The sequence below is a fragment of the Idiotropiscis lumnitzeri genome, chromosome 16, assembly GCF_059441095.1.
Source record: "Idiotropiscis lumnitzeri isolate Australia: NSW breed Sydney's pygmy pipehorse chromosome 16, RoL_Ilum_1.0, whole genome shotgun sequence".
In the NCBI taxonomy this organism is placed as follows: Eukaryota; Metazoa; Chordata; class Actinopteri; order Syngnathiformes; family Syngnathidae; genus Idiotropiscis; species Idiotropiscis lumnitzeri.
The window spans coordinates 8,260,493-8,278,948 of NC_142406.1; the positions used below are offsets into that span (position 1 = coordinate 8,260,493).

At 39.3% G+C, this 18,456-nt stretch overlaps 2 protein-coding genes across 2 annotated transcripts in view; both read right to left on the minus strand.

Moving 5' to 3' along the window:
• The window catches only part of gatad2b (GATA zinc finger domain containing 2B), a 42,025-nt gene extending 37,516 nt beyond the window's left edge, over positions 1-4,509 (minus strand). Inside the window, exon 1 of the mRNA XM_088319157.1 lies at positions 4,412-4,509. The gene's annotated coding sequence lies outside the window, so the exon portion shown is untranslated. The remainder of the gene's footprint in view (positions 1-4,411) is intronic.
• Positions 4,510-6,504: 1,995 nt separating this feature from the next.
• LOC148321209 (triple functional domain protein-like) lies at positions 6,505-17,046 on the minus strand. Its single transcript, XM_088318286.1, has 21 exons — positions 16,967-17,046; positions 14,340-14,529; positions 13,248-13,394; positions 13,053-13,164; positions 12,200-12,315; positions 11,986-12,118; positions 11,490-11,677; positions 10,908-11,023; positions 10,706-10,772; positions 10,507-10,616; positions 10,284-10,353; positions 10,107-10,199; positions 9,932-10,024; positions 9,138-9,249; positions 8,862-9,052; positions 8,642-8,740; positions 8,362-8,504; positions 7,612-7,711; positions 7,331-7,508; positions 6,920-7,015; positions 6,505-6,818 (listed from the first exon to the last, which is right to left on the minus strand). The coding sequence occupies exons 1-21, from the start codon at positions 17,044-17,046 to the stop codon at positions 6,505-6,507; spliced, it is 2,748 nt and encodes a 915-aa protein (XP_088174412.1).
• Between the last annotated feature and the right edge of the window lie 1,410 nt (positions 17,047-18,456).

The following is an 18,456-nucleotide window of genomic DNA, read 5'->3' on the forward strand; positions in this document are numbered from 1 at the left end:
ATAGCTTTTGAGATTGCATATCGCCTCACCGCCTGGAGTGTTCAGAAAGTCGCAAAACACGCGACTGTACTGTCTTGCTGATTACTTTTTTTTTTTAATCAGTTATCAGTATCAGTTTGGAGAACAAGAAAGTCATCGGTTATTGGTAATTGGTACCGGGGGAAAAAAAACTGCTAGCATGCATCCCTTGAAAGAAATAGCTGAAAATGACATAGAAATTTAGTTCAAACAAAAGAGAAGGGGGGAAAAGGACGGTGAAAACGTTCGCTTACACTACATGTGCGCACGACACATTACATGTATGAAGATCCATTCACAGTGAAAACCACAACCAGAGTGTGTCATTCCTGCATTGGACGCAAAATTACGAATTAACCCTGACATCGAGGTATCCATGACTTTAGCCATTGAGTAGAAGGCAGTGCCAATCTTATAGTCAAGCGGGCATCGATAAAAACCTGAATAATGGTGCTTGAGTTGACAAAAAAGAAATCATTTATTAGAATTTTTTGTTACTTCATACCATTCAATCAGCGACACTATGAAATTTCAGTTTATTTCCCACTCCTAACACATCAACAAATGGACGTATATAAAATATATTTCTAATGTCAAAGCAGCTGAGACTACTTCTTAGACGAGAAGGCGCTTTCACAGGTATGGCTTCATCGATGCAACAATGGAATAGTAAGATACTCACTTACAGTGCTATCTGGCCCATTAATTCAGACTCGTGCCTGGCTCAAAATCAGAAGAACATGTTCTAACACCCCCCTCCCTACACTAGCCTTTGTCTCACCATATCTGTGTCTCCAAATGACCAGAATATGTCTGTTTTGCCCACTGTTTTTAACAAGAGACTATTCCAAAAGCGCAAAACACAATTTCAGCCATATATAAACATGTTATTACATATCACAAAATGCTCCAAAATAATTTGGATTATTTAGTGTATAAATAAATGCATGGACTAGATTATCACGGGAGATCACGTCCAGGACTCAAAGACTGCAAATAAACAACGAGCAACCACGTCAAGAAAAACGGCGATTTGTTGTTTGTGGTTATTAAAAGCAGGATGTCTTAAAAATGGACTTGCGCTAGTTCCAGCAGGAGACCTGGGGGACACCCTTGCAGCGAATGGAACGTTGCATGAAACAAACAAATCACCAAGCAACAAATGCGGTACATTTTCTGTTTGAGGTGAGCTACAGTAACACCAGTTTTACATTACGTGTAGCGCTGACGTCTTTGGAAGTGGTTCGCCTATACAAAAGACAAAGCTTGTGCAACCTTGTGGTCTGAAGTAACCCACCACCAGCTTGCCTTACGCGTTTATACAAAACTGACAAAATGCTGCCCTACCATAGCGTTGCATGTCTCGCTCGAACCGAAAACATTCGGTCATTTCATTTTCTGCCCAGACAGTGTTCAGTACAAATTGAAAATAAACCACCAGTCGAGACAAGGTATGTGGAAAAACAACAACAAAGAAGAATGAGGGTCTGCTGTTTTTTTACTTCTCAGTATGAGGCTGATGGCCATGCTAAGAAGGCAATTTTTATTTGAAACGTGACTGAGGGCAGCAAGAAAACAGACAACAGCAGCATAGTGGAAACGGTGGGGTACAACACAGCATCCCGAGCGAAGACGGAACACATTTTCCTCTAATGCTCAAGACAATCTTTCTTGGCTTGTTTTACTGACAGCTCAAAACCCAAAGACACACAATTGAACAGTTTTTGATATTTGATACAGTACTTCCTTATTGAGCCCAAAATGAAAATTGGAATGAAAAGGCGCACACACACACACACACACACGCGCAGAGTAAGGAAATGAGTAAGTTCTGGGTCTTTCCATTTGGTTCGTTGACAATAAAATGCAGAACAATAGACCATCTACCGTGCTACAAAACGGCGGAAGACAATATTTTTTACCTCCAAAGACGACGAGGACAAGAGTGTAGGCGTATTTTGGTTTTTAGAATACAGCAGCTGGAAAACTAATCCAAGATAATTACACCGTAGGCAGAAAGTCCAAGAAAAAAAAGTCAGACAACACCTCAAATCTTCGGAGTAACCTCAATGATTTCTAAAGTTCAAGTACATTTTGTCTTGTATGCATAAAAACTCTGCTGCAGTTTACAATTTTCGATGAGCTGATTTCAATTATCTTCTCTTCAAAATAAAATTAGGAATAACGGTTTTATTATAATCACACTGTTAACCAACAAAGGAGGAACGCTGACATTTTTTTTTTTTTCCACAAAAACCTTAATTCATGAAAATCCTTCTATTGTGATGCTACAGTAAATAAAATCTGCATATTCAATTTGCCACCTCAAGATGTTCATTAAATTCTTCCCCCCAAAAAACATGGAAGTGAAAACATCATCACGTGGATAACTAGTTAAGCCATTGTTTACATTTTAGAGGGTGTGAAGAGAAGAAGTCACGTAAGGTAAGCAAACTTTGATAAAGCGGTACTGCTCGAGCATGTAGCACGAGTCAGTCAAGTCCAGACAGTGGTGATGATGGCTAACTACGCTGCTACTGCTCACCATTGATGTACTAGTTACTGCTTGGGCTGATTATAGTTATCAAAGGTAGTTAAAACAATGGTTTACTTTTTTTTTTTGTAATCACAAATTAGGGTTAAAAAAACTGACGCGTCATGGGCCGGACAAAAAGCCTTTTTTGCCATACGGTGGTGGCCGTGCAAGAACCAGCCCCAACGTTGAATATTCACATTTAGCGTCATTATACCGTAATATTTAAGCATTTACAGAAATATTAATTCTGTCATATTGAATTTACACTTTTTTTTTGGTGTAAAATCTAAAAAAATCTGATAATGTAATTTAAAATATCACCTGAACAGGGTTTTATGATGGGAACATTTTGTCCCTGGATCTGATTTTTTCCCCCCCATTATTTCCTATGGGGGGAAATATTTTGAAATCTGAACAAATCAGATTCACAAACAGCTTGCCTTTCAACTGTATATAACCTTGCAGTGTTCCAAAAAACAACATGACAGTGCAAAAGCGTGACGTGTCACATACCAACAGTGCTGATTGTTTACTATAACGCAAAATTCTTGAAATAGTGCAAAAACCAGGGATGCCAGGGGACCCTGAGCTGGGAAGAGGAAGAGAAAAAAGACTCCATCATTGAGAATACTACAGTTCATTCACTCCCTTCAACAGCAGGAACCATTCATTCATACAGACCAGCTATCACGGTGTGTGCAATAGGACTGAGTTCTAAGTTCTGGTAGCTTCTATTTCCAAAATCAAATGTTGTGGGACTGTTTTATATCGATAAGGAAGTGACAATTTATTGAGGGTGCAAGGAGTGACAAAGCAATGATAATCATCTTGTAGATCTCGACTCAGTTTTCCTTACTTGATCATCAACTTTGATAGGCCGATTCCTGTCAAAACTGTTTACAATACTTAAAAACACACTAACAGGCTTTTTTGCCCCCAAAAAATAAAGTTACAAAGTTGACAAAAGTGATTTTTAATATGTTATAAGCAGCTACGTGACTGGCGTAAATGCTGGTGTGCAGCAGCAAAGGTGAAGTGATAGCTTGCATTAAAGTGCACAATAATGGGCAGACTACATTTAATATTGATTCCCTTTTGGTCTCTAAAGCCACATCTAGCTTAGTTTATCCGCCACTCTGGGAACAAATCAGCCCCTCGGCCCGGATCATTCAACGCTTGCCCCCTTTACAGTAAGATCTTGGTTACGCTGTCAGGCGCCAGGCAGCCATTTAGGTGCATATGAACCCAGTTGAGTTTCCACGTAAATGGCTGATACATTTCGTACCCCCCCCCCCCCCTTTCCATTCCTAATTGCTGAGAGCCATCAGCAGCCGCCGGCCTCCTCCCCAGCGCGTTTAATCCGCCACTTCAAGCTGCTTTACCTCCATAAAACCATTCTAACGCCTCATCTCATCCCGGTGCTCTTTAAACGAGCATTAAGAAGTATTTGCAGGATCCGGGGCTCCGGTTAACCCCGAGAGACTTCAGCATCAAACAATGAAGAGGACTGGAGGCATTCCGTTTCCATCACAAAGCAATCAACATCTTTCGCAAAATACTTTGGTTTTTTTTCCCGGGAGGGTTTAAAACAACACAATCCGCATGCTGGGTTTAAGATCATAAACGAGACGTTTAAATTGAACGTGCATTAACGATTCGAGACGACGGCTGCCGCACGTCAGTGTCAAGCCGCATCAATTAATAGCAAAGCAAAGCCGCTCTATTGTCTATCAGCATAAGCACCAGCGGCACGACGACATAACAACAAGCCGTCTTGCCGACACGCCAGTCCCGCCGTTGTCATTTCAAAACACCTCCTGCTCGGAGCCCAGGCCGCGTTCACATCCTCGGTCTCACCTGCGTCTTGCTTTCGCCTCAGTGTGCACCGTCTCCGGGTTCTTGGTCCCGTCCTGACGCGCTGCTGCGGATACTCACCACCAGTCCCCGGCACCGGCAGGCGGCACTGAGCCGATGATTGGGCCTAGCAGACGATCGCCCCCACAGTGCATCCCGAGAGACAGCTCATTGGTCAGCACCGCACGCCGTGCGGCCCAGACAGGCGTCTGATTGGTCGGTCTTTTGTGAGGTTGACTGAGCCAGAGAGCTGATTGGTTGTCTGGCGGGTGTCGGTGGTGGCTTCTGGATATTTGATTGGCTTTTAATTTCCGCGGCGGAGTCAGTGAATCTACTGATTGGCTGATAGTAATGTTGTTGTCTGCGTCTGAACCGAGAGCCATGTTAATTTAAAGCGAATGACAGTACGTACTATTCATTGTCGAAATTGGATTTAGTATTTTTTTGCATTTTCTTATTTCGATCTCCATTTAAATTTAACCTACCGCGTTGAGTGGTTACAGCGATGTGGCATATTTGTTGAAATAATTAATTATTTAACCCCCCTTCCCAAATGAACGTATGTGCATGACAATGACCCAAGAAAGGGCATGCTCACGTACAAGACAGCATTGCAAAATGGGTGACAACATCGTTGCCGGTATCCAGATTAATTTAGATAATTCTTTTCTCTGCGCCTTGCACAACTACTTCGTAGTACATGGAAATAAAATAATCCTGTGACGTGCTCTGAGTGGCATCGTTTGCTAAAATTAGTTCATTTGAATACGAAATGGATGTTGTCGCTAAACAAAGGCATACTTACACCACTTAACCTTGACAATTACGTGTTCGGAAAGCGTGTAGTCTCGTCCCCTAATTTACGTTATTTCCCTATACATTGCATTCATAAAATCCAGCTGGGATGATAATTTTATTTTACATGCATATAATGTGCCCAACAGAATGCACAAACCACATAAATGCCTGTGGACTTCCTGACCTACTTTGCACATTGGAATATTTAATTATTTATAATTCATTTATTGGCAGAGTGATGCTACGCAACAGTAGTCCTGCGTTCGTCTCTCTCCAGGATCATCAAATTGAGAATATATTGCTCTAACGAATGAGGAATAAAATACACACTACATGCCTCGTTTGTCAGCGTGGAAGGAAGAAACTTTATTTGCACTGTAACAAAAGGAACACAGTTTATATGTGGAAGGCGACCCCTAGTGGACAAGAATAATACTTGCGCTAAACTGAGAGTCCTGAAGTCAAAAGTTGGGTGCACTCAAATTTGCATCCCTCAACCTCTGTATAGACATTAAAAAGGAAGCTGATCTTTTAGTTTGGTCATCTCAGGAGCTACAATATCCATATACTGTGTATACTTTTATTTTATTTGTTTTTTTTATAATGCCCCCTGGAGAAAACTGTCACTGTAAAGAAAAACTACATGCTAATATAATGGAAAAAAAACCTAGAACATCACATGAAATCAATTTAAATAATATAACACGCATATTAATATTCTCTAGCAGTTAAAGGTGAAAAAAATGTTGAAGTGAAATGTGTGCCAGTAAAAGTTGTTAACTGCTTTTGAGGTGATGAACAGTTTTTAAATGGTAAAATGAGAGTCCTACATGATCAAAACCTGGACAAATTAAAAATATAAGCAATACATACAAGTGGAACACCCTTTTTTTTAATAGTTAACAACTTCTGAAGAGAGCTGTTAAATGCGACAGAAGCACTAGAAGCAAAAAAAAGCCCCAAAACTTTCTGTACACATGCCAATGGCAGTTTATTTTATAAAATGCACAACTTGAAAATGATACCAATAACTGTACAATAAATAAAACAAAAAAATATCACTTAAATGTGACATTTTCAAAAGCTCAAAAATCCATGTCTGTTTTTATCTCATGTTGGCGTGATTTCAAAGTGTGATTCTAATAACTTCACGTCTTCTCGATGTGATTTTGCCATTGATGTTATAGTGTCGTTTCCACAAAAGGCTTTCTTCTACTTCATTTTTAAAAAAATCAAATCCTAGGTGCTAAAAATTCCCGACTGTTCCACCTATCTTGCTTGGAGTCTGCTGTCTCAGGCTATGCTGGTGAATGGCCACGGCCATGCCTTGAACCAGGCATTAACCAGGGTCCTCCAAAATGGCAGGCCACCATCTTAGCTTCTTGGCCACAGCTGCCTCTGGTGGACGCCGGGCCGCTGAGTGTGGACCCTCCTTGTGTTCCTTTGTGCCGCAGCACGGCGGCACTGTAGTCCAAATCGAGGTCTAGCTCGCTGCTCTGCTTCGCCACAAGTCTTTTCTCGATCTCCTTGGCCAGTTTCTTCACATAGCCGTCTGCCTTGCCGCTTCGCAGGCGCCCCATGGGACTGGTGAGCGTCTTTTGCTGAGTGCTCCCTACGAGACGAGCGCACACGTCGACGCTACTTGTTAATAATTTCACAAAAAAGAAACCAATGTTGACAACAGTGAACGCAATATGATGCTATTTTGTCTACCTGATTCTTTCAGCCCCGGTGACAAATACGAACTCAGCCCACGTCCACGCTTAAGTGTAGCAGAAGATCTTGGCTTCATGGTGTCATTGTTGCACACTGAAAAGGAGTTTTTAATTAAAAATAAACGTTTTCTGTCCAAAAGATTACATTAGGAATACCTCCAATTGATGTTGTACATCAGAATTGATTGATTGCATTGACACTAGTAGCCTCCAAGTCCTTACGATTAGCACCAAAATGCCCAGTAATAGTTTTGCTGCAGTAGTAACAGTCGTCCTACTAGTATGTCCAAGTTTTCCTACGCAAGGCATCGCTCCAATAAAAGACGATTCATTCTGCATCTCGATTCACGTAGTTTGCTTTGGAAATTCCACTCTACAGTTGCTATAGTGCAGAAGAACGCAATGTTACCTTTGTTGAAGGTGCCCTTTATCGCCATGGAGAAGCAGGATTGCGGAATTCTGGGCACGGAGCAGGGCCCCAAGCCCTCCGAGGCTGCGGAACCGTCAGCGGTCTTCACCAGGCACAGTTCGGGCTGGTCATGGCAGCGCTCTGGAACCTCCACCGACTGCTCACAGCCGCTGTACAGCTGTGGTACACCAGGAAGGAGATAATGAGAGAAATACGATCACTTTAGGTGAGACCAAGTGTTGTCATATATCATACTTGTATGACATGAGAGAGTGTCTCACCTTTGTGCTGTACATTGTGTCCTGGGATGTTTGAGAGTCCAGCGAGCTCGTGTCTGGTTGACTGCTGCTTTCACATAGACTGTCAAGATCCTCTCCATCCCTAAAACGCAACAACACATTCTCAAATTCTGGTTTTAAATGTTCTCAAATCTTAGCCTTCAAGTTCCAAGTCCCTCATAATTGCGGCAATTAGTCAAGTCAATACTTGTGCTGTGCAAGTCATAAGTCAAGTCGCAAAGTCTTGCTCTGTCACAATATAATCGCACATTAGCCACTTTGCACTCAATAGTTAGCTGGACTCACACAATTACCACTCGTCATTCATAAGTTTCAGTGCCAAGTCCTTAAGTTGTCAACTGACTCCTGTTCATTTACTTGTCTCAAGTCCTCTCAGCTCATCCGTGTGCCACTATTAGTCATTCCTCGCAGAAGAGAAAGAATATATGACTGCAAGTACTCTTATATTGTGTGCCCACATGTGTTGCTGCACCGTTTGTGTTCAATCCGTTGCTAAATGGTTGCAGTACCACAATGTGAATGTTAATTAGCATTAGCATTAAGCTAGTGGAGTGAAAGGCGGCACAAAGTGTGATTCTATTCGTTTCACATTTAGTTTGATAGTAAACTTTTAACTGGGAGTGGCAATAAAAAGCTTGAGACAAATTGTTCACTTTTTTTTAATCAAAGTGCTGCTTAATTGCGAAGTGAGTTAGGTTGAGTTCAGTGGTACCAAACAGTTTTCTGAGTTACCTTTGGCCATTTTGTTGCTTCGGAAGGCTGGCTACAGGACTACGTAAGGGTTCCCCGAGTGCCTCCGTTAGGTGCATGGTGCGCTCCTTGATCACCTCCCTAATATGTTGAATCCAGTCTTGCTTTCTCTGAATGTCGAATGCCTATAGATTAGGGGGACAAAGACGCAAACGGACCGTTAAAAGGAAAAAAAAGATTTGTGCACATTTCGACTGTGATTCGCGCACGAAAAAAATGAAAATTGCGTTTTAAGGAAAAGCGGAGAGGACGAGCATTTAACCTTAAGAACAATGTTGGCCGATTTTGACGTGCGACCCATCCAGAGAGCAAACTTGCAGGGGTCTCCCTTAATGTGCTCCGTCAAACCTAACTCGGAGGTCTGCGGAGATAACAGAATTCAAATGTTTATTTGAAACGTCACATAGATGACGAATTAAGAAAAATGGACTGATAATCTTCATCGCATACTGTCGATAAAAAGTGTGTTAAGAAGGACTCACAACAAATTTTCTTTTGTAGATATATTTGGTCCGGCCTTTGGAATCCTGAACTTCCTTGCTGAAGACTAAGGACATCTCAAAAAGGAAAAGTTGGCTCTTTTGGCTCTTGTGGGTCAGCGTCTTTGGCCTCCTCACCTGGATGGTATCTTGGTGGATCAGCTTGCCCTGCGACTTGATGTCATTATCAAAATCTGAGTGAGGATAGAGGAGCGAACGTAAGCAAATTACATCAAAGGAATTAACGAACGTTAGCGCTTCGTGTCTGTGGTGGCTCACCTTCCAGCAGGGAGAGATGCATGGCATCGTTGGCTCTCTTGGGAACGTTGATCATCACCTCCAGAGCGTTCTTGAGCTCGCCGCTGTTTTCTTCGCAGCAGTTTAGCAGCTCCTAAAAAAGCACAAATAAACTTGTAGGAGGTGTTTGCTTTTTTTTTTTTTTTTTTTTTTTTAAATCGAGTATTCACAACTTATCAGATATATGTAATGTTGTAGATATGTTAGCATTAAGTTAGCTGACGTTCATTAGATAAAAATGACATGGTTTGGTCGAACATGTTTCAAATTAAAAATTGTAATTCTTTTGTTTCATGAGTCGCTTTGCTTTCTATTTGGTAAATCGCGAACAAATCTTTTTGTTTCCTGTAAAGTGAAAATAAATGTGACATTAAATTTGAGGCGACAAACAAGAGTGTTTTTAATAACATTGCCAAATTTAAACAATAAAAAAATTGCCAATTACATAAAACGAGACCTCAAAATTTTTTAAATTTAAATTCTTATAGATTCGCTCATGATCAAAGCCAAAGTGTATCAATGCTGTTTTAGCCATGGCCCTAAAAATGTTTAAAACTAAAATAATGTAGATTCTAGTCTCTGCATATATTTTTCGCAATTATTTTCAAACATGTATTGTGTATTTAGAAACAAATTTCTGAATTCACTACTGTATTAAAAAGGTGTTATTTAAGTATAAAAATGTATCGAGCGCTATATCTCAGATTTTTACAAATCGTCTAAACATAGTATCTGCCATGTCAAATGGGCGTTTGCAGATCAAATATTTAGCTTACCTTTAGCAGGAGCTGATATTTAGTGATTCTCTGCACAGGCTTAATCAAGTAGGAGAGGATGGTGTTGGCCAATTGGTGCTTCTGCTGAACTTTCTGTTAACGCATGAGAGGGAGAGAAAAGAATGTAAGAGGAAGAAATATAGTTTGATTGTGATCACATTGATATTTAACTTACACTGAAATATTTTACAGTATGCTGATCCTCGAAGAGCTGAGAGGAGTTTGGGTGGTTCTTGCAGTAGTTGACATACATCTGGAACTTTTCAACCTACAAAAAGGGGAAAAAAATGCTGAAGGTTCTTTCCGAGTCATTTGTCAGTATGATTATAGTTGTTGGGAAAGTGATATATACCCATGTGACAAAGCATTGGCCGACTTTTTCAGGCGCCTTTTCATATTTCTCCAGCTCTTTGAGAAAGATGCTGAAAGAGGAGAGGACATGGAACCCCGTTGATACATTTCAAAAAGTAGGTGGTGAACAGTTGCGTACTTCTTATTCAATAACATGAGCATTTTTTTAGTTCCTGTAACAAAACATAAAAAAAAAAAAAAATCAAGTAACTGATGAAACTTACCCACGGTGGAATTCATAAAGCTCTCGCATGTTCCCGAAGATGAGGTGCTCCTTATTCAGGATTGCTGGAGGGATCTCTTCCACCCCACGGGTCATCTCCAACAGGTATGTCTGCAAGAGGTTTCGCAAAAGTTCACTTGTGTACTTTGCTGAGTAAAAAATTTAAAAAAAAGAAACCAGTACGCAGACGTGGAACTCACAGCAAGGCATTCCCGCAGGTCTCGCAAGTAGGCCTTCTCCGTCTGAATCAGCTCTGTAATGATGAACCTAAGCAAAAGTAAAAAAATAAATAAAATAAAACTGCTGTTACCAAACTGACCAATCAAAAGAGATGCTGGGGAGGACAGTTTAAATCTTTCAAATGTATTCTGTGGGTCTGCATTTTCACAACTAGTCACGTACATTTTTCTGCGCGCAGAATTGTTTTTCTCCTCATCGACCTCATGGGCGTCATCATTCAGCTTGACGTCTGATCCCGGAGCTGTGGCAGGAATGATATCCAATTGGGGATCCTCGCTCTGAAAAATAAGAGACAGAGAGTACCTTTTAATTGTCTTATTAGTTGAAATCAAAGTCAAATATTCTTTTGACCTTGATAAGTTGTTTTAGTACTTCAATTTTAATTAGGTCTCTTTCTTAAAGGGACTGTCAAGCTCAAAAAAATCTTTACAATGAAATGTTCTATGCGCCTTCACTAGTCTAAAAACGACCTTCTGATTAATGTTGCATTTGTGGAACATGACGTTAGCAGCAAAATCCGCCCGCTTTTAGTCATCTGAGGGGGCGGCCATTTTGTCAATTCTGTCGACTGAAAATGACATCACGGTTGCACAGGGCTAGGGTCATGACCAATCATGGCTCACCTGTTTTCTGAGGCGTTATCTAAGTCTTGAGCACCTGTGATGTCATTTTCAGTCGAAGGAAGTAACAAAATGGCCGCCCCCTGAGATAGATGAAAGATGGTAACAGACAAATCGGACTTACAGCTTTACTGGCGACATACGTAATCCCCAAGGTTGTCTCCGCGTTGCAGCGGTGCTTGTCCATTCGCACAGAAAGGTCCTGGTAACAATTGTCGACCTGCACCGCCCATTTCTTGATCTTGCGGGCGTGACTGTGACCATTGTTACAGTATTTGCCCGCAAGTGTCATGAGCAGCTTCACGCACGCATCTGTTTCCTGCAGAGGAGCAAGTTAAATTAATTGAATTCAACATAATCATGTTGCAGAAATTTTGATTAATTTTTCATTTGATCTTTATTTTAGCATAATCCTAACCACCCTGAAAACATTTGTATAATAAAGCTGAAATTGTTTATTTTAATATAGATTAATTTATTGCTTGTGTTTGTTGAAAAATACATGAGAGGAAGACCTTGAATAATCGAATAATCGCAATCGCAATATTGAAAAATCGCAATAAGGTTGTTTTTCAATGATTCCAATTGAATTGCAGCATCCAATTGTGAGTGTGATGTGCAACTCTCCTTGGCGGTGATGAGGAAGTCCTCGTAGTCCTCCAACTGCTTCTGCCGGCTGCCGTGCATGTATGAGGCAGTGGAGCAGTTTGTGGACAGGTAAACCTCATCGAGGTCGTGAATCCTCCCCAGCAACTAAAAACAAATAAACGTGATGTTATTGGTCGAGTCTCACAGCCCTGGAAGTAAGAGACTCATGACTTCAAACTCTTTCACCTTTTTGGCACGGCATTCAAATGCGACATATTGACGGCGCTGGTCTAGATTCTGGTTCTTCATGTTCCAGAAGCGAAGGACGCGGTTTTCTCTCTCCCGCAGGGCATCAACGATGTCTGTGAAAATAAAAGAACATTCACACGTTAGCATGCCTGGATTGGGTAAGACGAGCTTTTTGGCGAATATTATGTGTATGTTGAGAAATGTAAGAGAGTAGATGGTTTTAAGAAACAACTATAAGACCAAATCATTTAGGTGTAAATTAATCTGATATTTTTTTTATACTTTCTTTGAAAAATACATGGGGTGACCTTGAAAAAAAATAATCACATTAAATTGCAATCACAATATTTTGGGAAACAAAATTACAATTAGATTTGTTGTTTAACCCTACTGAGACAGTAAACAACAAAATTCTGCATTTTATAAGCGGTATGCGAAAACAACTCTGGCTAAGTACAGTTCAGTTTTATAAAACTTTTTTTTTTGCAAAATCTGTTGATATTTTATCTTTGGGAAAGGTTTGTTTTAAATTTTTAATTCAGACGCTACTCTCATTTGAACAGAATTTCAGTTTTAGTACAGTTGTTTTTATTTCCTTAATTTAACATTAATGTTTAAACTGTGCATAATGTTACAATCGGTCACGATAATATTAAATACACTTTTTAATTACGTCTTGTGTTTAATCATTTAGTGCCATATGGATACTATTGATGTTCTGAGTAAAAAAGTTGCCATTTTTCAAGGTCAAATTGGACAGCCGCTCAACAATCATAAAAGACATTGGCAAAAAAAGAAATATAAATCCTTTCATTTTGGCTCATAACTGTAATTATTTGCCCAAATTTACTTTTAACTTGCTGCTCTGGTACATTGACTTGACTCTGCGTTTCCATGTTGGCATGGTTCCTTTCCATGTATTTGAGGAAGATAACCGCGATATCCCGGGCCAGAGTGCACGCCTGAGTAACAAAAATAACAAACATTTTGTTTTAGAGGTGTACCAATGAAACTCTATTTGTATTTTCCATGGCGTCATTTTAACCTTGAGGAAGACATCCTTCTGCTCCATGTGTTTGCTGATCATGAGGGTCAAGTCCGCCTCACAGTTGGGGTCAAGTTTGTCTGCTCCTCCACAACAGTCCTCCTCCGTCTTATACTCCTGCTCCAGACGTTCCAAAAAACGGCACACCTGCAAGAAGAAATTCAATTCTTTTTATGACTTGATTTCTCTCCCGTAATGCAGAATATCACTCCAGTGGTATTTTTCTTTTGCCCCATAAAGCAACGATTTTTGACGGAAAACATTTTTTAAGAATAGTGTATGTTAAAAAGTCATCGAGAAAGGTTCATTCATTGATATATAAGCAAATGTCAAACATTGAGATGTAACTTATATCCAGTGCCGGGCAAGTTACTTCCAAAATGTAATATATTACATATTACATGTTATTTGCGTGTGAAAGCAATAAGTACCTTAACAATATTTATGACTTTGTGGAATTACTCAAATTTAAGTAAGTTTTAAGGTACTTTTTTTAATTGCGGATTAATTAAATTTATTGAATTACACTTTGAAAGGAAAATGCAAAATTTTAAAGCTGGTAATGTTAACGCTATTTAACTACATAGTGTGGGCTATAATATTAAATGGTTTGACTCTGCAGTGGGAGATCACTACCTTTTATCAATACTTGAATCAATTAATTTTTTTAAATATTGGAACTTATATTTTTTCCAGTAAATACATGATTCCAGACTGTAAAGCAGATATGATATTATCAGCATAATTGAAATTCTAATTAATTTACACTCATTTTTTTTTGTGGTGAGGGGGGGGGGCGTAATATTTTTATTTTTTTTTTTTTTTTTTTGGGGGGGCGTAATATTTGTTCGATTGGAGGTGCCGTGGCGTGACGTCATTGGCCGCCGCAGGTCTTCAGAGAGCTCCACTTTTTTTTTTTTTTAGAGCGTATGATCAAAGTCGTGTCAATGTCATACATTAGTAAAACGTTAACGGACTGAGTAACTTATAATATAACACATTATAATACTTAGTTACAGCCAAAATGTAATTCATTACTGCACCTCGTAACTTTATGTAACGCGTTACCTCCAACACTGCGTATATCCTTACTTGTTCTGAAGTCTTGTGGAAGGCCACAGACGCGACGACCAGCTTGAGTTTGTCATCCGTTTGGCGCAAAAGCTGCAGCCAGTTGGATGCTGTGTCCTCGGCACAGTCTCTGATCAGGTCAATGTTGTGCTGGTTGCTTTTCCTCATCGGACAGCAGAATATAGGCCTACAAGGCGCTCTGGTGGGTCTTCTGCAGGCGGAAAGTTGAGAATTTGTCAGCCTAATTTCGGATCAGCACTTTTTTCAAAAATCTTAATTTTTTTTTTTTTTAGAAAGAAAATATTTTGTCTCAGATAATACCGCTCAAATACTCATACTGCACAGTTCTGATTACATTACTCAACTTTTTGGAATAAAATAAATACCCCCGATTCACATTGGCATTTGGCAGACAAAAAGTCCAAAGTTTTTCATTCTTTCATGTTGCAAAATCTACATTTGAATTTCCAGTCTTCCCATTAAATGTCTACTCAGGTTTACCAAAAAAGAAAGACGTTAAAACAGAGCCGTTGGAAACTGTCTGCAAGCGTCCAAAACAAGCGCGCATATTCCATCGACAAAACAATATCACGCTGTAATTTGCACGACGCAAAACGAACATTAAATAGTGAGAAAAAAAATAGGAGAAAAAGGAAAAACAAAAAAATTATAAAAAAAAAAAGTTTGGAACTGTAGAATACAAATGAAAGAGAACGTTTGCAAAGCTCTTGTAACGACTGCGGACTCAGACATTAACGATTCAATTTGATATTTTAAAGACATATTTTACGTGCCAAAATTAAAACGTTTAGAAAAGTTAGATTCTCATCAAAAGTATCACAAAAAACTTGTCCCGGTAACAGGTGGCCATGCAGTACTTAGTGCATAAAGTCGTATATATTAAATCCAACTCACCTTGAGGTTGTCAAAAGTTTGCCGCAGGTTTAGATCCAAGTTTTTTTTGTTTTTGTTTTGTTTTTTAGAAAAGTAATAGGTAGACAAATCTCCGTCGTTAGATGATATTGGTGCGTTCTCCACTACAGCATCTCACAGAGAGAGCAACTGTTCACCTCCACTGTCAAGTTCATATGAGCAGTTGATCAAAGAGGTGGTCGTGACGTCATACCCGTTGTGATGTCGACATGACTTGCTCATGGACCAACAGGTAATCAGAATTAAAAGAGCAACAACAACAAAGGTTTACCTTGGAAAAAATAAACGCCTATAACAGCCGGAACTAGACCATTTTTTAATTATTATTATTTTTAAACAAATTTAATTGAGAACAACAACATCCAATGCCAATGCATAATATAAGGGGCTAAAGTCAATTTATGGACACGTAAACAAAAAAATTAAAATAAAGAAATCTAGGTTATTTTCTCAATATAAGCAGTCTTTATAGTCCTTAGTGTAAGATGATTTATTTTCACTAGTATGTCGACATTTGTATAGATCTATTTGATTTCTTACTTAGGGGAACTACTGTTGTGTTGTATTGGCGGAGGGATATGGAGTGTAAAGAGGAACGAGCGAGCGAGTGGGACGCAAAGGGCGCGTTATCGAGAGTGAGCCGACTGGTGAATAAAAGTCGTTTGTGGAACTATTCCCTCTCCGTGTGCTTTTCTTTCTGCCAAAAACTCCGAATTCAGAATAGCACTCACAACCCCCAGGAAAGAGAGTGTTACATTAGGTTCAAAATGCCTTGAGGTTTAGAGACGCACAGCAAACTTTAGTCATTGACTTGCAAACTTTACACAGTAAATAAGACATAGTGTCAAAATTAAAAGAAAGTTGACAGCGTACTACTAATCTAATTCTATTTTCAAAATCAGATGTGGCCTGTCAATTAAATCTGAGAGCAACATTTGTACGTATGACGTGTGGTTTAAATTGTATGATGAACTGATATGAATCACAAATCTTTGTTCTACTACTGAATTGTAAAAAGAAAATCCCTCCATCCCATTAGAATATTCATTGATTGATTTACCTGAAAGCCTTGTAAACAAGTAATATAATGATGTCTTGCCTGTAGCAGCAGTACTGCTGTCAGTGACAGCCCAAAAAAATGCAGTATAGAGATAAATTGTTGCGTTACATTAGTGATTCTTTACATCACCAACATGGCAGTATCTGGTTGAAACGGTAAATTAAATTAATTAAAATTAATTTAATTGTGATTAATGTTCTTAATTACAATAGAAGTGTTAAAGACAAATGACTTGTTAGATAATAATCCTCAAGAAGTATTTTAGGGGCTATATCTAGCCTCCGTGGGCCAGGAAGCAAGCTATGTTCACACCCACAACAGCGCAAACTCACCTTTCTAACTGTTCCTATCTACCAAAAGAAAGAAAACTCCATTCATACCCACAGTTAGACAGCGTTTTGCTCTAGTCTTGAGCTGGGCATGAAAATGGGGACCATAAAATGCTAAAATCAAATGATGAATCTATTTATTAAAGGAAAAAAGTCATTTCCCCCAAAACCTGACTGGGTCACCCTCAGTAGCAACAGCTGATATCGAGCATTTTCTATAAGTAACAATGAGTTTTTCACTTCTTGTTGAGTCATTAACACTGACTTTAATTGAGGTGAGGGGGAAGAGCAATTCTGTACATTTTGTCCTCGGGTCCTTTAGTGACCTCCTGGATGAGTTGTCGCTGCGCTCAAGGGGTAGTTTTTTAAGGGTGGCCTCTCCAGGGAATGTTAACCTCCGTTCCATGTTTTCTTTATTTGTGGTTAACGGCTTTCAACATGGTTTGTGTGAGTCTTGAAGTTTTAGTAATGGATCCAGAGTGATATATTTAAATTTTTTGTCAGTATAGTGTGTTTCCCTTACCCGAAGCTAAAAACGTTGGTACTGTTCGCAAATGCTAATTTTGCTTCCATCACTTTCGCTATGCTTTGCGTTTGACCTTGATATGATAATGCAAAAATGGCAGATCTTCGCACTGCTCAGTGTGGGATCACACATTTCTATCCCACTGCTGCAGTCGATCAATGATTTAAGAAAAGTGTGGAGAACAGCTCCCGGTATAGCGTAATGGAGTGACAGGCTACACCATTGCAATTTACTACCGCAATAAAAACACACTCTGGCAGTATCAAGAAAACGGAGCACGATTTTATTTGTAACTGCAACATTGTAACTGCTCTTACTGCCTATGTGCATCAGTACATTGTGGAAAACGTCATTTTTTTTCAGTACCTTGATTTATGTATTGAAGTTATGCTTGTAACTGATTTTACTCGCATACAAATTTGAATTGAATTTGACCTGTTGAAATGAATAATTTTAGTATTTGCCGTCTTAAAACATATATGATATGTTGATATAACGCCCGAGATTGTCCCTCGGTGGGGTTGTACGAGTAAATGACTGTACATGTACACTCGAAAAACAGTTGGGTAAAAAAATTACTCAATTTGGGTCAAAAATGTGTATTGACGCAGTCCAAGTATACTTGGGTCAATTTGACCCAACTTAAATGCGTAATTGTGTACAAAACAACATTTTTTGGGGCGTACAAACCCAAATGCGCAAAAGAACTCAAAGTTGGGTCAAATTGTCCCAAGTTTGTTGGTCGGTCTAATTTTTAACCCAGCAGTTGAATGGGTCAAAAGTAACCAAAATGCAGCCAATGCTGAGGTATTTATGCACAGTACATTGGGTTGAGGTTTTAGCCAGATTTAAGGGCTAAAAAGTACCCATACTGATGCTATCAATTAACGGGTTACTGGGTTATCAATGTAACTGGGTTGAAAAATAATACAGATTTGATTAATTTGACCGTTTTATTAAAAATACCTTATAAGAAGAAGCAACTTTCCCTTCTTTGTGTCAACATTGTCAAAGAATGTCACATAGAATTTATTTGAAAAATTACGAACATCTTCAGATCTTCAGCCTGCCCAAATCAAATCTTCAACCCAATATGCTTGGTCAAAACAATTAACCCAACCTTGGGTAAAAGTACCTCAATCTGTTAAATGAACACACGAAGATGCTCTCTGAGTGGCTTAGGGAAACAACGGAGCATTTAACGTGCAGGGTTGTACTAATTGATTAAGATGCACCTGTTGTTTGGATCATTAATCAATTAAAACTTATTTAATAACATGATTAGTTATG

Excerpts from the sequence above, each read along its gene's own strand:
- LOC148321209 (XM_088318286.1), bottom strand. The coding sequence starts at position 17,046 with ATGGAACGGAGGTTAACATTCCCTGGAGAGGCCACCCTTAAAAAACTA. Across the intron at positions 12,119-12,199 it reads TTGAATGCCGTGCCAAAAAG|TTGCTGGGGAGGATTCACGA; the intron begins GTGAAAGAGTTT and ends ATTTGTTTTTAG. Across the intron at positions 9,053-9,137 it reads GCATCTCTCCCTGCTGGAAG|ATTTTGATAATGACATCAAG; the intron begins GTGAGCCACCAC and ends ATCCTCACTCAG.